Source organism: Bombina bombina, chromosome 2, assembly GCF_027579735.1.
Source record: "Bombina bombina isolate aBomBom1 chromosome 2, aBomBom1.pri, whole genome shotgun sequence".
NCBI classification, from domain to species: domain Eukaryota; kingdom Metazoa; phylum Chordata; class Amphibia; order Anura; family Bombinatoridae; genus Bombina; species Bombina bombina.
The window spans coordinates 494,385,196-494,400,366 of record NC_069500.1 but is presented as its reverse complement, the minus strand read 5'-3'; the positions used below and the strand labels follow the sequence as shown (position 1 = coordinate 494,400,366).

Here is a 15,171-nt window from a genome sequence, read left to right as displayed (position 1 = left end):
CTTTTCTAATTTCTGCGATTCATATCCCAGGTGTAAACAATTGGGAAGCTGATTCTCAGCCGTCACTTTGCATCCGGGGGAGTGGTCTCTCCATCCAGACGTGTTTTTTCAGATTGTACAAATGTGTGGGGTATTCCAGAAATAGATCTGATGGCTTCCCATCTAAACAGGAATCTTCCCAGATACCTTTCCAGGTCCAGGGATTCTCAGGCAGAGATGGTGGATGCTTTAGCAGTTCCTTGGTCTTACCAACTTGCTTAGATTTTTCTGCCTCTAGTTCTTCTTCTTCCAAGGGTGATCTCCAAGATCATAATGGAACAATCGCATGTGTTTCAGATGCACCAGCATGGCCTCACAGATTTTGGTATGCGGATCTTGTCCGGATGTCCAGTTGCCAACCTTGGTCACTTCCTTTAAGGCCAGACCTTCTGTCTCAAGGGCTGTTTATCCATCAGGATCTCTAAATTTGAAGGTATGGAAATTGAACATTTAGTGCTTAGTCATAGAGGTTTCTCAGACTCGGTGATCAATACTATGTTGCTGGCTCGTAAGTCTGTTTCAAGGAAGATTTATTATTATGTTTGGAAAACCTATATTTCATGGTGTTCTTCTCATAAATTCTCTTGGCATTCTTTGAGAATTCCTAGAATTTTACAGTTTCTTTAGGACGGTTTGGATAAAGGTTTGTCTGCAAGTACTTTAAAGGGACAAATCTGTGCTCTTTATTAATTTCATATAAAGATTACTAAACCTGATATTCACTGTTTTGTTCAGGCTTTTGTCCGTATCAAGCCTGTTAAGTCTATTTCTCCTCCATTGAGTCTTAATTTGGTTTTGAATGTTTTTCAGGCTCCTCTTTTTGAATGTTTTTCAGGCTCCTCCTTTTGAGCCAATGCATTCTTTGGATATTAAATTACTTTCTTGGAAAGTATTGTTCCTTTTGGCTATATCTCCTGCTAGAAGAGTTTCTGAATTGTCTGCTCTCTTCTGAGTCTCCTTTTCTGATTTTCCATCAGCATAAAGCTGTTTTGCTGACTAAATTTAAATTTCTTCCTAAGGTTGTGAATTCTAACCACATTAGTAGGGAAATTGTTGTTCCATCCTTGTGTCCGAATCCTAAGAATTTGCTTGAAAAATCGTTACTCTTTGGATGTGGTAAGGGCTTTGAAATACTATGTTGAGGCTACTAAGGATTTCAGGAAGACTTCTAGTCTATTTATTTTTTTCTGGTTCTAGGAAAGGTCAGAAAGCCTCTGCTATTTCTTTGACAGCTTGGTTAAATCTTTTGCTTCACAAGGCTTATTTGGGGGTGGGACAGAGAATTACGGCTCATTCTACTAGATCAGTTGCCACTTCTTGGGCTTTTAAGAATGAAGCTTCAGTTGATCAGATTTGCAAAGCAGCAACTTGGTCGTCTTTGCATACATTTGCTAAATTTTACCATTTTGATGTATTTGCTTCTTCTGAAGCAGTCTTTGGTAGCTGTCTCTTTGATTCTTCTGTTTATAAGAAGAACTTATTTTGTGGATTTAATTTCTCAGCGGAAATAGCGGTTTTCATTTTATCCCTCCCTCTCTAGTGACTTCTGTGGACTTTTATCCCATACTTCAGTAGCTCATGGACTGCCATTTACATGAAAGAAAACATAATTTATGTAAGAACTTACCTGATAAATTAATTTCTTTCATAATGGCAAGAGTCAATGAGGCCCACCCTGTTTTTGGTGGTTATATTTTTTGTATTAAAGCACAATTATTTTCCAGTTCCTCTTTTTTGTATGCTTTTTCTTTACTCCTTTTTACACCTCACTACTTGGCTATACGTTAAACTGAAGTATGTGTGTGGTGGGAGATGTATTTATAGGCATTTTGAGGTTTGGGAAACTTTGCCCCCCTCCTAGTATAAATGTATATCCCATACGTCACTAGCTCATGGACTCTTGCCTTTATGAAAGAAATTTAATTTATCAGGCAAGTTCTTACATATATTATCTTTTTCTTCTAAAGAAGGTTCTGTCGACATTAGAGGTTCCAGAGGCCAGGTTGCATGATGAACCTTTGATCCCTAAATTAGCCAGAGTGTACAAGGACAGGGTAGCGCCGCTAACTTTTCCTGTACCGGTAAAGATGGTGAATATTATTTAAAATGAATGGGATATAATTGGATCTTCCTTTTCCCCTTCATCTGCCTTTAAGCTGGAGTTGTGGGGTTCTATCCCTAAGTTGGATGGTGCTATCTCCACATTAGCTAAGTATACTACTATCCCTTTTGAGGATAGCTCATCATTCAGAGAGCCGATGGATAAGAAAATGGAAATTTTTCTCAGGAAAATGTTTCAACCGGCAGCAGCTGTTGCCTTGGTTGCTGGAGCTGCGGCCTAAGCCCAAACAAACCAAGATCACTTGGAAACCAACTCACTCCTGGAATAAATCAAAGCAGAACAAGAAGCCTGCCGAGAACAAGTCGGCATGAAGGGGTGGCCCCCGATCCAAAGCTGGATCATGTAGGGGGCAGACTGTCGCTGTTTTCAGATGCTTGGTCCGGGGACGTGCAGGATCCGTTGGTCCTGGAGGTTATAGCTCAGGGATAAAAGATAGGTTTCAAATCTCATCCACCCCAAGGGCATTTCTCCTCTCAAGCCTGTCTTTAAAACCAGAAAAGAGGGATGCCTTTCTGGGGTGCGTGCGGGATCTTGTTCTCCTTTGGGGGCATTGTCCCGGTTCCTATCACAGAAAGAAGTTTTGGATACTACTCAAACCTGTTTGTAGTCCCAACGAAGGAGGGAACTTTCCGCCCAATTCTGGACCTAAAGTGCTTAAAGGGACACTGAACCCAAATTTTTTCTTTTGTAATTCAGAAAGATCATGCAATTTTAAGCAACTTTATAATTTACTCCTATTATCGATTTTTCTTCATTCTTTTGCTATCATTATTTGAAAAAGAAGGCATCTAAGCTTTTTTTTGGTTTCAGTTCTCTGGACAGTACTTTTTTATTGGTGGATGAATTTATCCACCAATCAGCAAGGACAACCCAGGTTGTTCACCAAAAATGGGCCGGCATCTAAACTTACATTCTTGCATTTCAAATAAAGATACCAAGAGAATGAAGAAAATTTGATAATAGGAGTAAATTAGAAAGTTGCTTAAAATTTCATGCTCAATCTGAATCACGAAAGAAAATTTTTGGGTACAGTGTCCCTTGAAACAAGTTTCTAAATGTCCCCTTGTTCAAGATGGAGACAATAAGGTCCATTCTTCCTCTAGTTCAGGAAGGACAGTTCATGACCACTATAGATCTGAAGGATGCCTACCTTCACGTTCCAATCCACAGGGACCACTTCCAGTTCCTAATGTTTGCGTTCCTGCATCAGCACTTCCAGTACATTGCACTTCCGTTTGGTCTAGCTACGCCCCCAAGAATCTTCACAAAGGTTCTAGGAAGTCTCCTGGATGTCGCCAGAACCCAAGGAATGGCAGTAGCTCCCTACTTGGACGACATTCTGGTTCAAGCACCATCCTTTTTTGTCTAGAAGAGGACCATTTGGTTTCTATTCTCTCTTCTTCGATCACATGGATGGAAGATAAACTTAAAGAGTTCTCTCATTCCAAGCACCAGGGTTGAATTCCTGGGCACTATAATAGATTCAGTATCCATGAGGATATTTCTACCCGACCAGAGACGGTGCAAGCTAGTTTCGGCATGTCTTGCCCTCCGGACCTCCTTAAAAAGACACTGAATCCAATTTTTTTCTTTCATGATTCAGATAGAGCATTACATTTTAAGCAACTTTCTAATTTACTCCTATTATTACATTTTCTTCTCTTGGTATCTTTATTTGAAATGCAAGATTCTAAGTTTAGATGCCGGCCCATTTTTGGTGAACAACCTGGGTTGTTCTTGCTGATTGGTGGATAAATTCATCCACCAATAAAAAAGTGCTGTCCAGGGTCCTGAATCAAAAAAAGCTTAGATGCCTTTTTCAAATAAAGATAGCAAGAGAACGCAGAAAAATTGATAATAGGAGTAAATTAGAAAGTTGCTTAAAATTTCATGCTCTATCTGAAACCAAATGTTTTCTTTTGTTATTCAGTGTCCCTTTAAAGGGTTTCTCCCTTAAGTCATGTCAGACCGCAACATCAATCAAGAGATTGTGGTCCCTTCTTTGTGTCCTAATCCTTCTTCTTCGAAGGAACGTTTACTTTATAATTTGGACGTGGTTCGTGCCTTAAAGTTTTATCTTACAGCTACTAAGGATTTTAGACAAACTTTGTCCTATTTTGTGGCATATTCTGGGAAGCGTAAGGGCCAGAAGGTCTCTTAGACTTCCTTGTCTTTTTGATTGAGGAGTCTTATCCGCTTCGCTTATGAGACAGTGGGACATAGACCTCCTCAGAGAAAGACGGCTTATTCTACTAGAGCAGTGGCTTCCTCTTGGGCCTTTAAGAACGAGGCCTTTATGGATCAGATTTGTAAGGCGGCTATCTGGTCTTCCTTACACACTTTTTCTAAATTTTACATGTTTGATGTTTTTTCTTCAGCTGGAGCAGCCTTCGGGAGATAGGTTTTGCAGGCTGTGATGCCCTCAGATTAGGGTCTGCCTCTTTTTGTCCCTCCCGTTTTCATTCAGTGTCCTCTAGAACTAGGTTATATGTTTCCCAACAGTAAGGAATGAAGCTGTGGACTCTCCTTGTATTAAGAAGGAAAACATAAATTATGATTACCAGATAATTTAATTTCCTTATGTACAAGGAGAGTCCATAGTCCCCGCCCGTGTTCTCCGATGAGCGGTCCCCTAAATTATAATTTTCTTCTGGCACCTTTTTATACCCTGATATTTCTCCTACTGTTCCTTGTTCCCTCGGCAGAATGACTGGGGGATAGGGGAAGTGGGAAAGGTATTAAAGCCTTTGGCTGGGGTGTCTTTGCCTCCTCCTGGTGGCCAGGTTCAGTATTTCCCAACAGTAAGGAATGAAGCCGTGGACTCTCCTTGTACAGAAGGAAATAAAATTATCTGGTAAGCATAATTTGTTTTTTGAAAGGACCATGAATCTTTGCCATGAGAATCACGCTTTAGTCAAGCTTCTGATTCTCGTATATGTTTTTATTTCAGGCACCGAACAGGGCAGACCTGGAAGATCGGCAGAGTATTAAAGCTCAGATTCAAGAACTTCGAAACGCTCAGGACAAAGGAAACCATCTGTCTACAGAGAGAGGTGAAAACTGCCGATTTCCAATTGCATAATATATTTGCAAAATCAGAAATGTTCTGTCATTGTATGGATGTGTGCGTGTGTATATGTGTGTGTATGTATGTATGTATGTATGTATGTATATATATATATATATATATATATATATATATATATATATATATATATATATATATATATATATATATATATATATATATATATATATATATATATATACATACACACACACACACACACACCCCTGTTAAAATGTCAGGTCTCTGTGTTGTAAAAAAAGAGACAAAATGAAAATCATTTCAGAACTTTTCCCACCTTATAATGTGACCTATAAACTACACAACTCAATTGAAAAACAAACTGAAATTTAAGATGGAGGGAAGTAAACAAAAAAAACTAAAACTGGGGATGTAGCTGTGTTCAGAATGAAGCAATCACATTCAAAACCATGTTAAATAAGTCATCACACACCTGCCATAATTTAAAGTGCCTCTGATTAACCCTGAATAAAGTTCAGCTGTTCTAGTAGGTCTTTCCTGACATTTTCTTAGTTGCGTCATACACAAGAGCCATGGTCCGCAGAGAGCTTCCAAAGCATCAGAGGGATCTCATTGTTAAAAGGTATCAGTCAGGAGAAGGGTACAAAAGATTTTCCAAGGCATTAGATACACCATGGAAAACAGTGAAGACAGTCATCAAGTGGAGAACATATGGCACAATAATGACATTACCAAGAACTGGATGTTCCTCCAAAATTGATGTGAAGAAAATTGGTCTGGGAGGCTACCAAGAGGCCTACAGCAACATTAAAGGCGCTGCAGGAATATCTGGCAAGTACTGGCTGTGTAGTACATGTGACATTAATCTCCCGTATTCTTCATATGTTTGGGCTATGAGGTAGACAGCAAGACGGAATCCTTTTCTTACGAAGAAAAACATCCAAGCCCAGCTAATTTTAGCAAAAACACATCTGAAGTCTCCCAAAAACATGTGAGAAAAGGTGTTATGGTCTGATTAAAGCAAGGTTGAACTTTTTGGCAATAATTCCAAAAGAGATGTTTGACGCAAAAACACTGCATATCGCCAAAAGAACACCATACCCACAGTGAAGCATGGTGGTGGTAGCATCATGCTTTGGGTCTGTTTTTCTTCAGCTGGTTCTGGGGCCTTATTCAAGGTAGAGGGAATTATGAACAGTTCCAAATACCAGTTAATATTGGAACAAAACCTTCAGGCTTCTGCTAGAAAGCTGAACATGAAGAGGAACTTCATTTTCTTTTATGTAATTGGCAAGAGTCCATGAGCTAGTGACATATGGGATATACAATCCTACCAGGAGTGGCAAAGTTTCCAAAACCTCAAAATGCCTATAAATACACCCCTCACCACACCCACAATTCAGTTTTACAAACTTTGCCTCCTATGGAGGTGGTGAAGTAAGTTTGTGCTAAGATTTCTACGTTGATATGCGCTTCTCAGCATTGTTGAAGCCCGATTCCTCTCAGAGTACAGCGAATGTCAGAGGGACGTGAAGGGAGTATCACTTATTTGAATACGATGATTTCCCTAACTGGGGTCTATTTCATAGGTTCTCTGTTATCGGTCGTAGAGATTCATCTCCTACCTCCCTTTTCAGATTGACGATATACACTCAATTTACCATTTCCTCTACTAATAACTGTTTTAGTACTGGTTTGGCTATTTGCTATATGTGGATGGGTGTCTTTTGGTAAGTATGTTTATTACTTAAGACACCTCAGCTATGGTTTGGCACTTTATGCATTTATATAAAGTTCTAAATATATATGTATTGTACTTATATTTGCCATGAGTCAGGTTCATGTATTTCCTTCAGCAGACTGTCAGTTTCATATTTGGGGAATTTAAACATATTAAGAAATTTATTTCTTACCTGGGGTTTAGTCTTTTTTTCAATTGACTACTTTTTGCTATTGCGGGTATTAGGCCCGCGGGTGCGTCAAATGCTAAACTTTATTGCTTCATTCTTGGCGCGAAAATTTTTTGGGCGCAAAAAAAGACGTTTATGACGCAACTTTGTCATTTCCGGCGTCATACGTGACGCCGAGACCTTTCACACGGCGGCGTCAGTGACGCGAGTGTGTCATTTCCGGTTATTGTTGGCGCAAAAAAAGTTTACGTTAAGTTGTGCGTCATACTTGCCGCCAAATTTTTTTCATTATTTCAATACCCCATTGATGTTTGCCTCTTGCTTTTTTCTCTTTCAGAGGCCTATGCTTTTGCATTTTTTCCCATTCCTGAAATTGTCATATAAGGAAATAGATAATTTTGCTTTATATGTTTTTTTCTCTTACATTGAGCAAGATGTCCCAATCTGATCCTGCCTCAGAAGTTTCTGCTGGAACATTGCTGCCTGACATCGGTTCTACAAAAGCTAAGTGCATTTGTTGTAAAAGTGTAGAAATTATTCCACCAAATGTCATTTGTAATAGTAGTCATGATAAATTTTTACATGCAGATAGTGTTTCCATCAGTAATAGTACATTGCCAGTTGCAGTTCCTTCAACTTCTAATGTACATGATATACCTGTAAATGTTAAAGAATTTGTATCTGATTCTATTCTGAAGGCTTTGTCTGCATTTCCACCTTCTAATAAACGTAAAAGGTCTTTTAAAACTTCTCATTTAGCTGATGAAATTTCAAATGACCAGCAACATAATAATTTATCCTCTTCTGATGAGGATCTATCTGATTCAGAAGATCCTTCCTCAGACATTGACACTGACAAATCTACTTATTTATTTAAAATAGAGTATATGCGTTCTTTATTAAAAGAAGTGTTAATTACTTTGGATATTGAGGTAACCAGTCCTATTGACGTTCAGTCTAATAAACGTTTAAATGCTGTTTTTAAACCTCCTGTGGTTTCCCCAGGGGTTTTTCCTATTTCTGAGGCTATTTCTGATATGATTTCTAGGGAATGGAATAAGCCAGGTACTTCTTTTATTCCTTCAAGGTTTAAAAAATTGTATCCTTTACCAGCAAAATCTATAGAGTTTTGGGAAAAAATCCCCAAAGTTGATGGAGCTATTTCTACTCTTGATAAACGTACCACTATTCCTATGGAAGATAGTACTTCCTTTAAGAATCCTTTAGATAGGAAGCTTGAATCTTATCTAAGGAAGGCCTATTTTATATTCAGGTCATCTTCTCAGACCTGCTATTTCTTTGGCTGATGTTGCGGCTGCCTCAACTTTTTGGTTGGAGAATTTAGCGCAACGAGAATTGGATCCTGACATATCTAGCATTACTCGCTTACTGCAACATGCTAATCATTTTATGTGTGATGCCATTTTTGATATCAAAATTGATGTTAGATCCATGTCTTTAGCTGTATTAGCTAGAAGATCTTTGTGGCTTAAATCTTGGAATGCTGATATGACATCTAAATCTAGATTACTATCTCTTTCTTTCCAAGGTAATAATTTATTTGGTTCTATTTGGATTCTATTATTTCAACTATCACTGGAGGAAAAGGAGTTTTTCTGCCTCAGGATAAAAAACCTAAGGGTAAATCTAAGGCTTCTAACCGTTTTCGTTCCTTTCGTCAGAATAAGGAACAAAAACTCAATCCTCCTCCCAAGGAATCTGCTTCCAATTGGAAGCCTTCCTCAAATTGGAATAAATCCAAGCCATTTAGGAAACCAAAGTCTGCCCCTAAGTCCGTATGAAGGTGCCGCCCTCATTCCAGCTCAGCTGGTAGGGGGCAGATTAAGGTTTTTCAAGGTTTTTTGGATAAAATCTATCCAAAATCATTGGATTCAGAGCATTGTCTCTCAGGGGTATCGAATAGGATTCAAAGTAAGACCTCCTGTGAGAAGATTTTTTCTCTCACGCATCCCTGTAAATCCAGTAAAAGCTCAGGCTTTTCTGAAGTGTGTTTCAGACCTGGAGTCTTCAGGGGTAATCATGCCAGTTCCTCTTCAGGAACAAGGTTTGGGGTTTTATTCAAAGCTATTCATTGTACCAAAGAGACAATTTATTCAGACCAGTTCTGGATCTGAAAATTTTGAATCGTTATGTAAGAGTACCAACTTTCAAGTCGGTGACTATCAGGACTATTCTGCCTTTTGTTCAGCAAGGACATTATATGTCCACAATAGACTTGCAGGATGCATACCTTCATATTCCGATTCATCCAGAACACTTTCAGTTTCTGAGATTCTCTTTCTCTTGTAAGGTGTATCCAGTCGATGGATCATCCATTACTTGTGGGATATTCTCCTTCCCAAAAGGAAGCTGCAAGAGGATCACCCACAGCAGAGCTGTCTATATAGCTCCTCCCCTAACTGCCACCTCCAGTCATTCTCTTGCAGCTCTCGACAAGCATGGAAGCAGTTAGAGAGATGTGGTGTAATTTAGTTGTTATTACTTCAATTCAAAATTTTATTTTTAAATGGTACCGGAGTTGTACTATTTTTGTCTCAGGCAGAAAATAGAAGAAGAGTCTGCCTGTGGTCTCTAATTATCTTAGCAGGTTGTAACTAAGATCCATTGCTGTTCTCACACATAACTGAAGAGAGAGGTAACTTCAGCTTGGGGAATGGCGTGCAGGGTATCCTGCTATGAGGTATGAGCAGTCTAAATTTTTATATGTATATGCTTAAATGTATATGCTAGAAAATGCTGTTGATACCGGATTTATTTAAGGTAAGCCTGATTACAGTGATTTAATAACGACTAGTATCATGCTTACTATTAGAGGTAACACTCTTATTATTTTTTCAAATTACTGAAATATAAAACGTTTGCTGGTAGTGGTTAAACGTTTTTTATATGCTTTTTGGTGATGAACTTTATTGGCGCCCGGTTTTTTCCACATGGCTGGCTAAAATTTGCCTAGGGAAAGTTTTGTTAGGCCTCTCACTGTGTAGACAGGAAGTGGGTGGGGCCTAATTTTGCGCCTAAATGCGCATTAACTTTTGCAGACTGAGACATCCAGTTTTCCTGAAGGAGTTCACTGAATGCTTAGGACCTCTCTGAAGGGTTTTGGTGCTTTCCAAAGTCGTTTGTATGGCAAGGTAGGGCCACAGCAGAGCTGTGGCAGTTGTGACTGATAAAAAAACGTCTATTTAGTTTTTTTTTTATCCATTTTTGAAACTAAGGGGTTAATCATCCATTTGCAAGTGGGTGCAATGCTCTGTTAGCCTATTATACACACAGTACAATTTTTGTTTGATTTACTGCTTTTTTTCACTGTTTTTCAAATTCTGACCTTTTTTATTTTTCTTAAAGGTACAATACTGTTTTTATTTTTTGCTTGTTAACTTTCTGTAAAGTGTTTTCCAAGCTTGCTGGTCTCATTGCTAGTCTGTTTAAACATGTGTGACATAGAGGAAACTCCTTGTTCATTATGTTTAGAAGCCATGGTGGAACCCCCTCTTAGAATGTGTACCAAATGTACTGATTTCACTTTAAGTTATAAAGACCATATTCTGTCTTTAAAAGATTTATCACCAGAGGAATCTGACAAGGGGGAAGTTATGCCGACTAACTCGCCCCACGTGTCAGAGCCTTTGACTCCCGCTCAAGAGGCGCCAAGTACATCTAGCGCGCCTATGGCGTTTACTTTACAAGACATGGCGGCAGTCATGGATAATACACTCAGCGGTATTATCCAGACTACCTGGGTTACGAGGAAAGCGAGACAGCTCTGGGGTTAGAAGAAATACAGATCACTCTGACGCTTTAGTAGCTATGTCTGATACCCCCTCACAATATGCAGAAGCTGAGGAAGGAGAGCTTTTTTCTGTGGGTGATATTTCTGACTCAGGGAAGATGCTTCAACCTGATTCTGATATGGCAACATTTAAATTTATGCTTGAACACCTCCGCGTGTTGCTCAGGGAGGTTTTAGCGACACCATTGCAGTGCCAGAGAAATTGTGCAGATTGGATAAATACTATGCAGTGCCTGTTTACACTGATGTTTTTCCAATACCTAAAAGGTTTTCAGAAATTATTACTAAGGAATGGGATAGACCAGGTGTACCGTTCTCTCCCCCTCCTATTTTTAAGAAATTGTTTCCAATAGATGCCGCCACACGGGACTTATGGCAAACGGTCCCTAAGGTGGAGGGAGCAGTTTCTACCCTAGCTAAGCGTACTACTATCCCCGTCGAGGACAGTTGTGCTTTCTTAGATCCAATGGATAAAAAGTTAGAGGGTTACCTTAAGAAAATGTTTATTCAACAAGGTTTTATTCTCCAGCCTCTTGCATGCATTGCCCCAGTCACTGCTGCGGCGGCCTTCTGGTTTGTGTCTCTGGAAGAGGCTTTACAGGTAGAGACCCCATTGGACGATATACTTGACAAGCTTAGAGCACTTAAGCTAGCCAATTCTTTTGTTTCTGATGCCATTGTTCATTTGACTAAACTAACGGCTAAGAATTCTGGTTTTACTATTCAGGCGCGTAGGACGCTATGGCTTAAATCATGGTCAGCTGACGTTACTTCAATGCCCTCCCTCAGGACAGGTCTAATAAATCAAGGGCCAAACAGACTAATTTTCGTGCCTTTCGAAACTTTAAGTCGAGCGCGGCATCAACTTCCTCTAATACAAAACAAGAGGGAACTTTTGCCCAGTCCAAGTCGGTCTGGAGACCTAACCAGGCTTGGAACATAGGTAAGCAGGCCAAAAAGCCTGCTGCTGCCTCTAAGACAGCATGAAGGATTGGCGTCCGGTAACGGATCTAGTAGGGGCAGACTTTCGCTCTTCGCCCAGGCTTGGGCAAGAGATGTCCAGGATCCCTGGGCGTTGGAAATTGTATCCCAGGGATATCTTCTGGACATCAAAGCTTCCCCTCCAAAAGGGAGATTTCACCTTTCACAATTATCTGCAAACCAGATAAAGAGAGAGGCTTTCTTACATTGTGTTCAAGACCTCCAAGTTATGGGAGTGATCCATCCAGTTCCAAAGGAGGAACAGGGACAAGGCTTCTATTCAAATCTTTTTGTTGTTCCCAAGAAAAAGGGAACCTTCAGACCAATCTTCGATCTCAATATCCTAAACAAATTTCTCAGGGTCCCATCATTCAAGATGGAGACTATTCGTATCATCCTACCTATGATCCAGGAGGGTCAATACATGACTACAGTGGATTTAAAGGATGCTTATCTTCACATTCCGATACACAAAGATCATCGGTTTCTCAGGTTTGCTTTCCTGGACAGGCATTACCAGTTTGTAGCTCTTCCTTTTGGGTTAGCTACAGCTCCAAGAATCTTTACGAAGGTTCTGGGGTCACTTCTGGCGGTCCTTGCGGCCTTAGGACCGCCAGAAGTGACCCCAGAACCTTCGTAAATAAGTGGCCCCTTATTTAGACGACATTCTGATACAGGCATCAAATTTCCAAATTGCTCTGTCTATTCTTTTGCACAAGCGTCTGGCTTAAATCATGGTCAGCTGACGTTACTTCAATGCCCTCCCTCAGGACAGGTCTAATAAATCAAGGGCCAAACAGACTAATTTTCGTGCCTTTTGAAACTTTAAGTCGAGCGCGGCATCAACTTCCTCTAATACAAAACAAGAGGGAACTTTTGCCCAGTCCAAGTCGGTCTGGAGACCTAACCAGGCTTGGAACATAGGTAAGCAGGCCAAAAAGCCTGCTGCTGCCTCTAAGACAGCATGAAGGATTGGCGTCCGGTAACGGATCTAGTAGGGGGCAGACTTTCGCTCTTCGCCCAGGCTTGGGCAAGAGATGTCCAGGGGAGGAGCTATATAGACAGCTCTGCTGTGGGTTATCCTCTTGCAGCTTCCTGTTGGGAAGGAGAATATCCCACAAGTAATGGATGATCCGTGGACTGGATACACCACAAGAGAAATACATTTATCAGGTAAGCATAAATTATGTTTTTCTAGACAAGCATTACCAATTTGTTGCTCTTCCATTTGGCCTAGCAACAGCTCCAAGAATCTTTTCAAATGTTCTGGGTGCCCTACTATCTGTAATCGGAGAACAGGGTATTGCGGTGTTTCCTTATTTGGACGATATCTTGGTACTAGCTCAGTTTTTACATACTGCATAATCTCACACGAATCAACTACTGTTGTTTCATCGGAAACATGGTTGGAGGATCAATTTACCAAAAAGTTTGATTCCTCAGACAAGGGTTACCTTTTTAGTCTTCCAGATAAATTCAGTGTCCATGACTCTGTCTCTAACAGACAAGAGACGTTTAAAATTGGTCGCAGCATGCCGGCGCCTTCAGTCTCCGTCATTCCCTTAAGTGGCTATGTGCATGGAAGTTTTAGGTCTCATGACTGCAGCATCGGACGCGATCCCCTTTGCTCGTTTTCACATGAGACCTCTGCAGCTTTGCATGCTTAATCAATGGTGCAGGGATTATACAAAGATATCTCATTTAATATCCTTGAATCCCAATGTACGACACTCTGACATGGTGGATAGATCACCATCGCTTGGTTCAAGGGGCTTCTTTTGTTCGGCCAACCTGGACTGTGATCTCTACAGATGCGAGTCTTTCTGGTTGGGGAGCTGTTTAGGGATCTCTGACAGCACAAGGGGTTTTGAAATCTCAAGAGGCGAGATTAGCAGTTTTGGCCTCTGCTAAAGAGAGAGCCGTTCATTTGTTTTCAGACAGACAATATCACAACTGTGGCTTATGTCAATCATCATGGTGGAACTCAGTCCCCAAGCTATGAAAGAAGTATCTCGGATACTTGCTTGGGCGGAATCCAGCTCCTGTCTAATCTCTGCGGTGCATATCTTAGGTGTAGACAATTGGGAGGCGGATTATCTCAGCCGCCCGACTTTACATCCAGGGGAGTGGTCTCTCCATCCAGATGTGTTTTCTCAGATTGTTCAGATGTGGGGTCTTCCAGAGATAGATCTCATGGCCTCTCATCTAAACAAGAAACTTCCCAGATACCTGTCCAGGTCCAGGGATGTTCAGGCGGAAGCAGTGGATGCACTTACACTTCCTTGGTGTTATCAACCTGCTTATATCTTCCCGCCTCTAGTTCTCCTTCCAAGAGTGATCTCCAAATCATCATGGAACAGTCTTTTGTGTTGCTGGTGGCTCCAGCATGGCCACACAGGTTTTGGTATGCGGATCTGGTTCGGATGTCCAGTTGCCCGCCTTGGCCACTTCCGTTACGGCCGGACCTACTATCTCAAGGTCCGTTTTTCCAACAGGATCTCAAATCATTAAATTTGAAGGTATGGAAATTGAACGCTTAGTTCTAAGTCATAGAGGTTTCTCTGACTCAGTGATTAATACTATGTTACAAGCTCGTAAATCTGTCTCTAGAAAGATTTATTATAGAGTTTGGAAGACTTACATTTCATTGTGTTCTTCTCATAAATTCTCCTGGCATTGTTTTAGAATTCCTAGAATTTTACAGTTCCTTCAGGATGGTTTGGATAAGGGTTTGTCTGCAAGTTCCTTGAAAGGACAAATCTCCGCTCTTTCCGTTTTATTTCACAGAAAGATTGCTATACTTCCTGATATTCACTGTTTTGTACAGGCTTTAGTTCGTATTAAGCCTGTCATTAAATCAATTTCTCCTCCTTGGAGTCTTAATTTGGTTCTGAAGGCTTTACAGGCTCCTCCTTTTGAGCCTATGCATTCTTTGGACATTAAACTACTTTCTTGGAAAATGTTGTTCCTTTTGGCTATCTCTTCTGCCAGAAGAGTTTCTGAGCTAACTGCTCTTTCTTGCGAGTCTCCTTTTCTGATTTTTCATCAGGATAATGCAGTTTTGCGGACTTCTTTTCAATTTTTACCTAAGGTTGTGAATTCTAACAACATTAGTAGAGAAATTGTTGTCCCTTCCTTATGTCCTAATCCTAAGAATTCTTTGGAGAGATCCTTACATTCTTTGGATGTGGTAAGAGCTTTGAAATATTATGTGGAAGCTACTAAAGATTTCAGGAAGACTTCCAGTCTATTTGTTTTA

The 15,171-nt window shown here is 40.3% G+C and overlaps 1 protein-coding gene across 1 annotated transcript in view; it reads left to right on the top strand.

The window, feature by feature from the left end:
- Positions 1 to 15,171, top strand: part of LOC128647030 (uncharacterized) — an 83,983-nt gene that overhangs the window by 47,175 nt on the left and 21,637 nt on the right. The window contains exon 4 of the mRNA XM_053699843.1: positions 5,112 to 5,214. Coding sequence (XP_053555818.1) covers positions 5,112 to 5,214 — 103 coding nt within the window. The remainder of the gene's footprint in view (positions 1 to 5,111; positions 5,215 to 15,171) is intronic.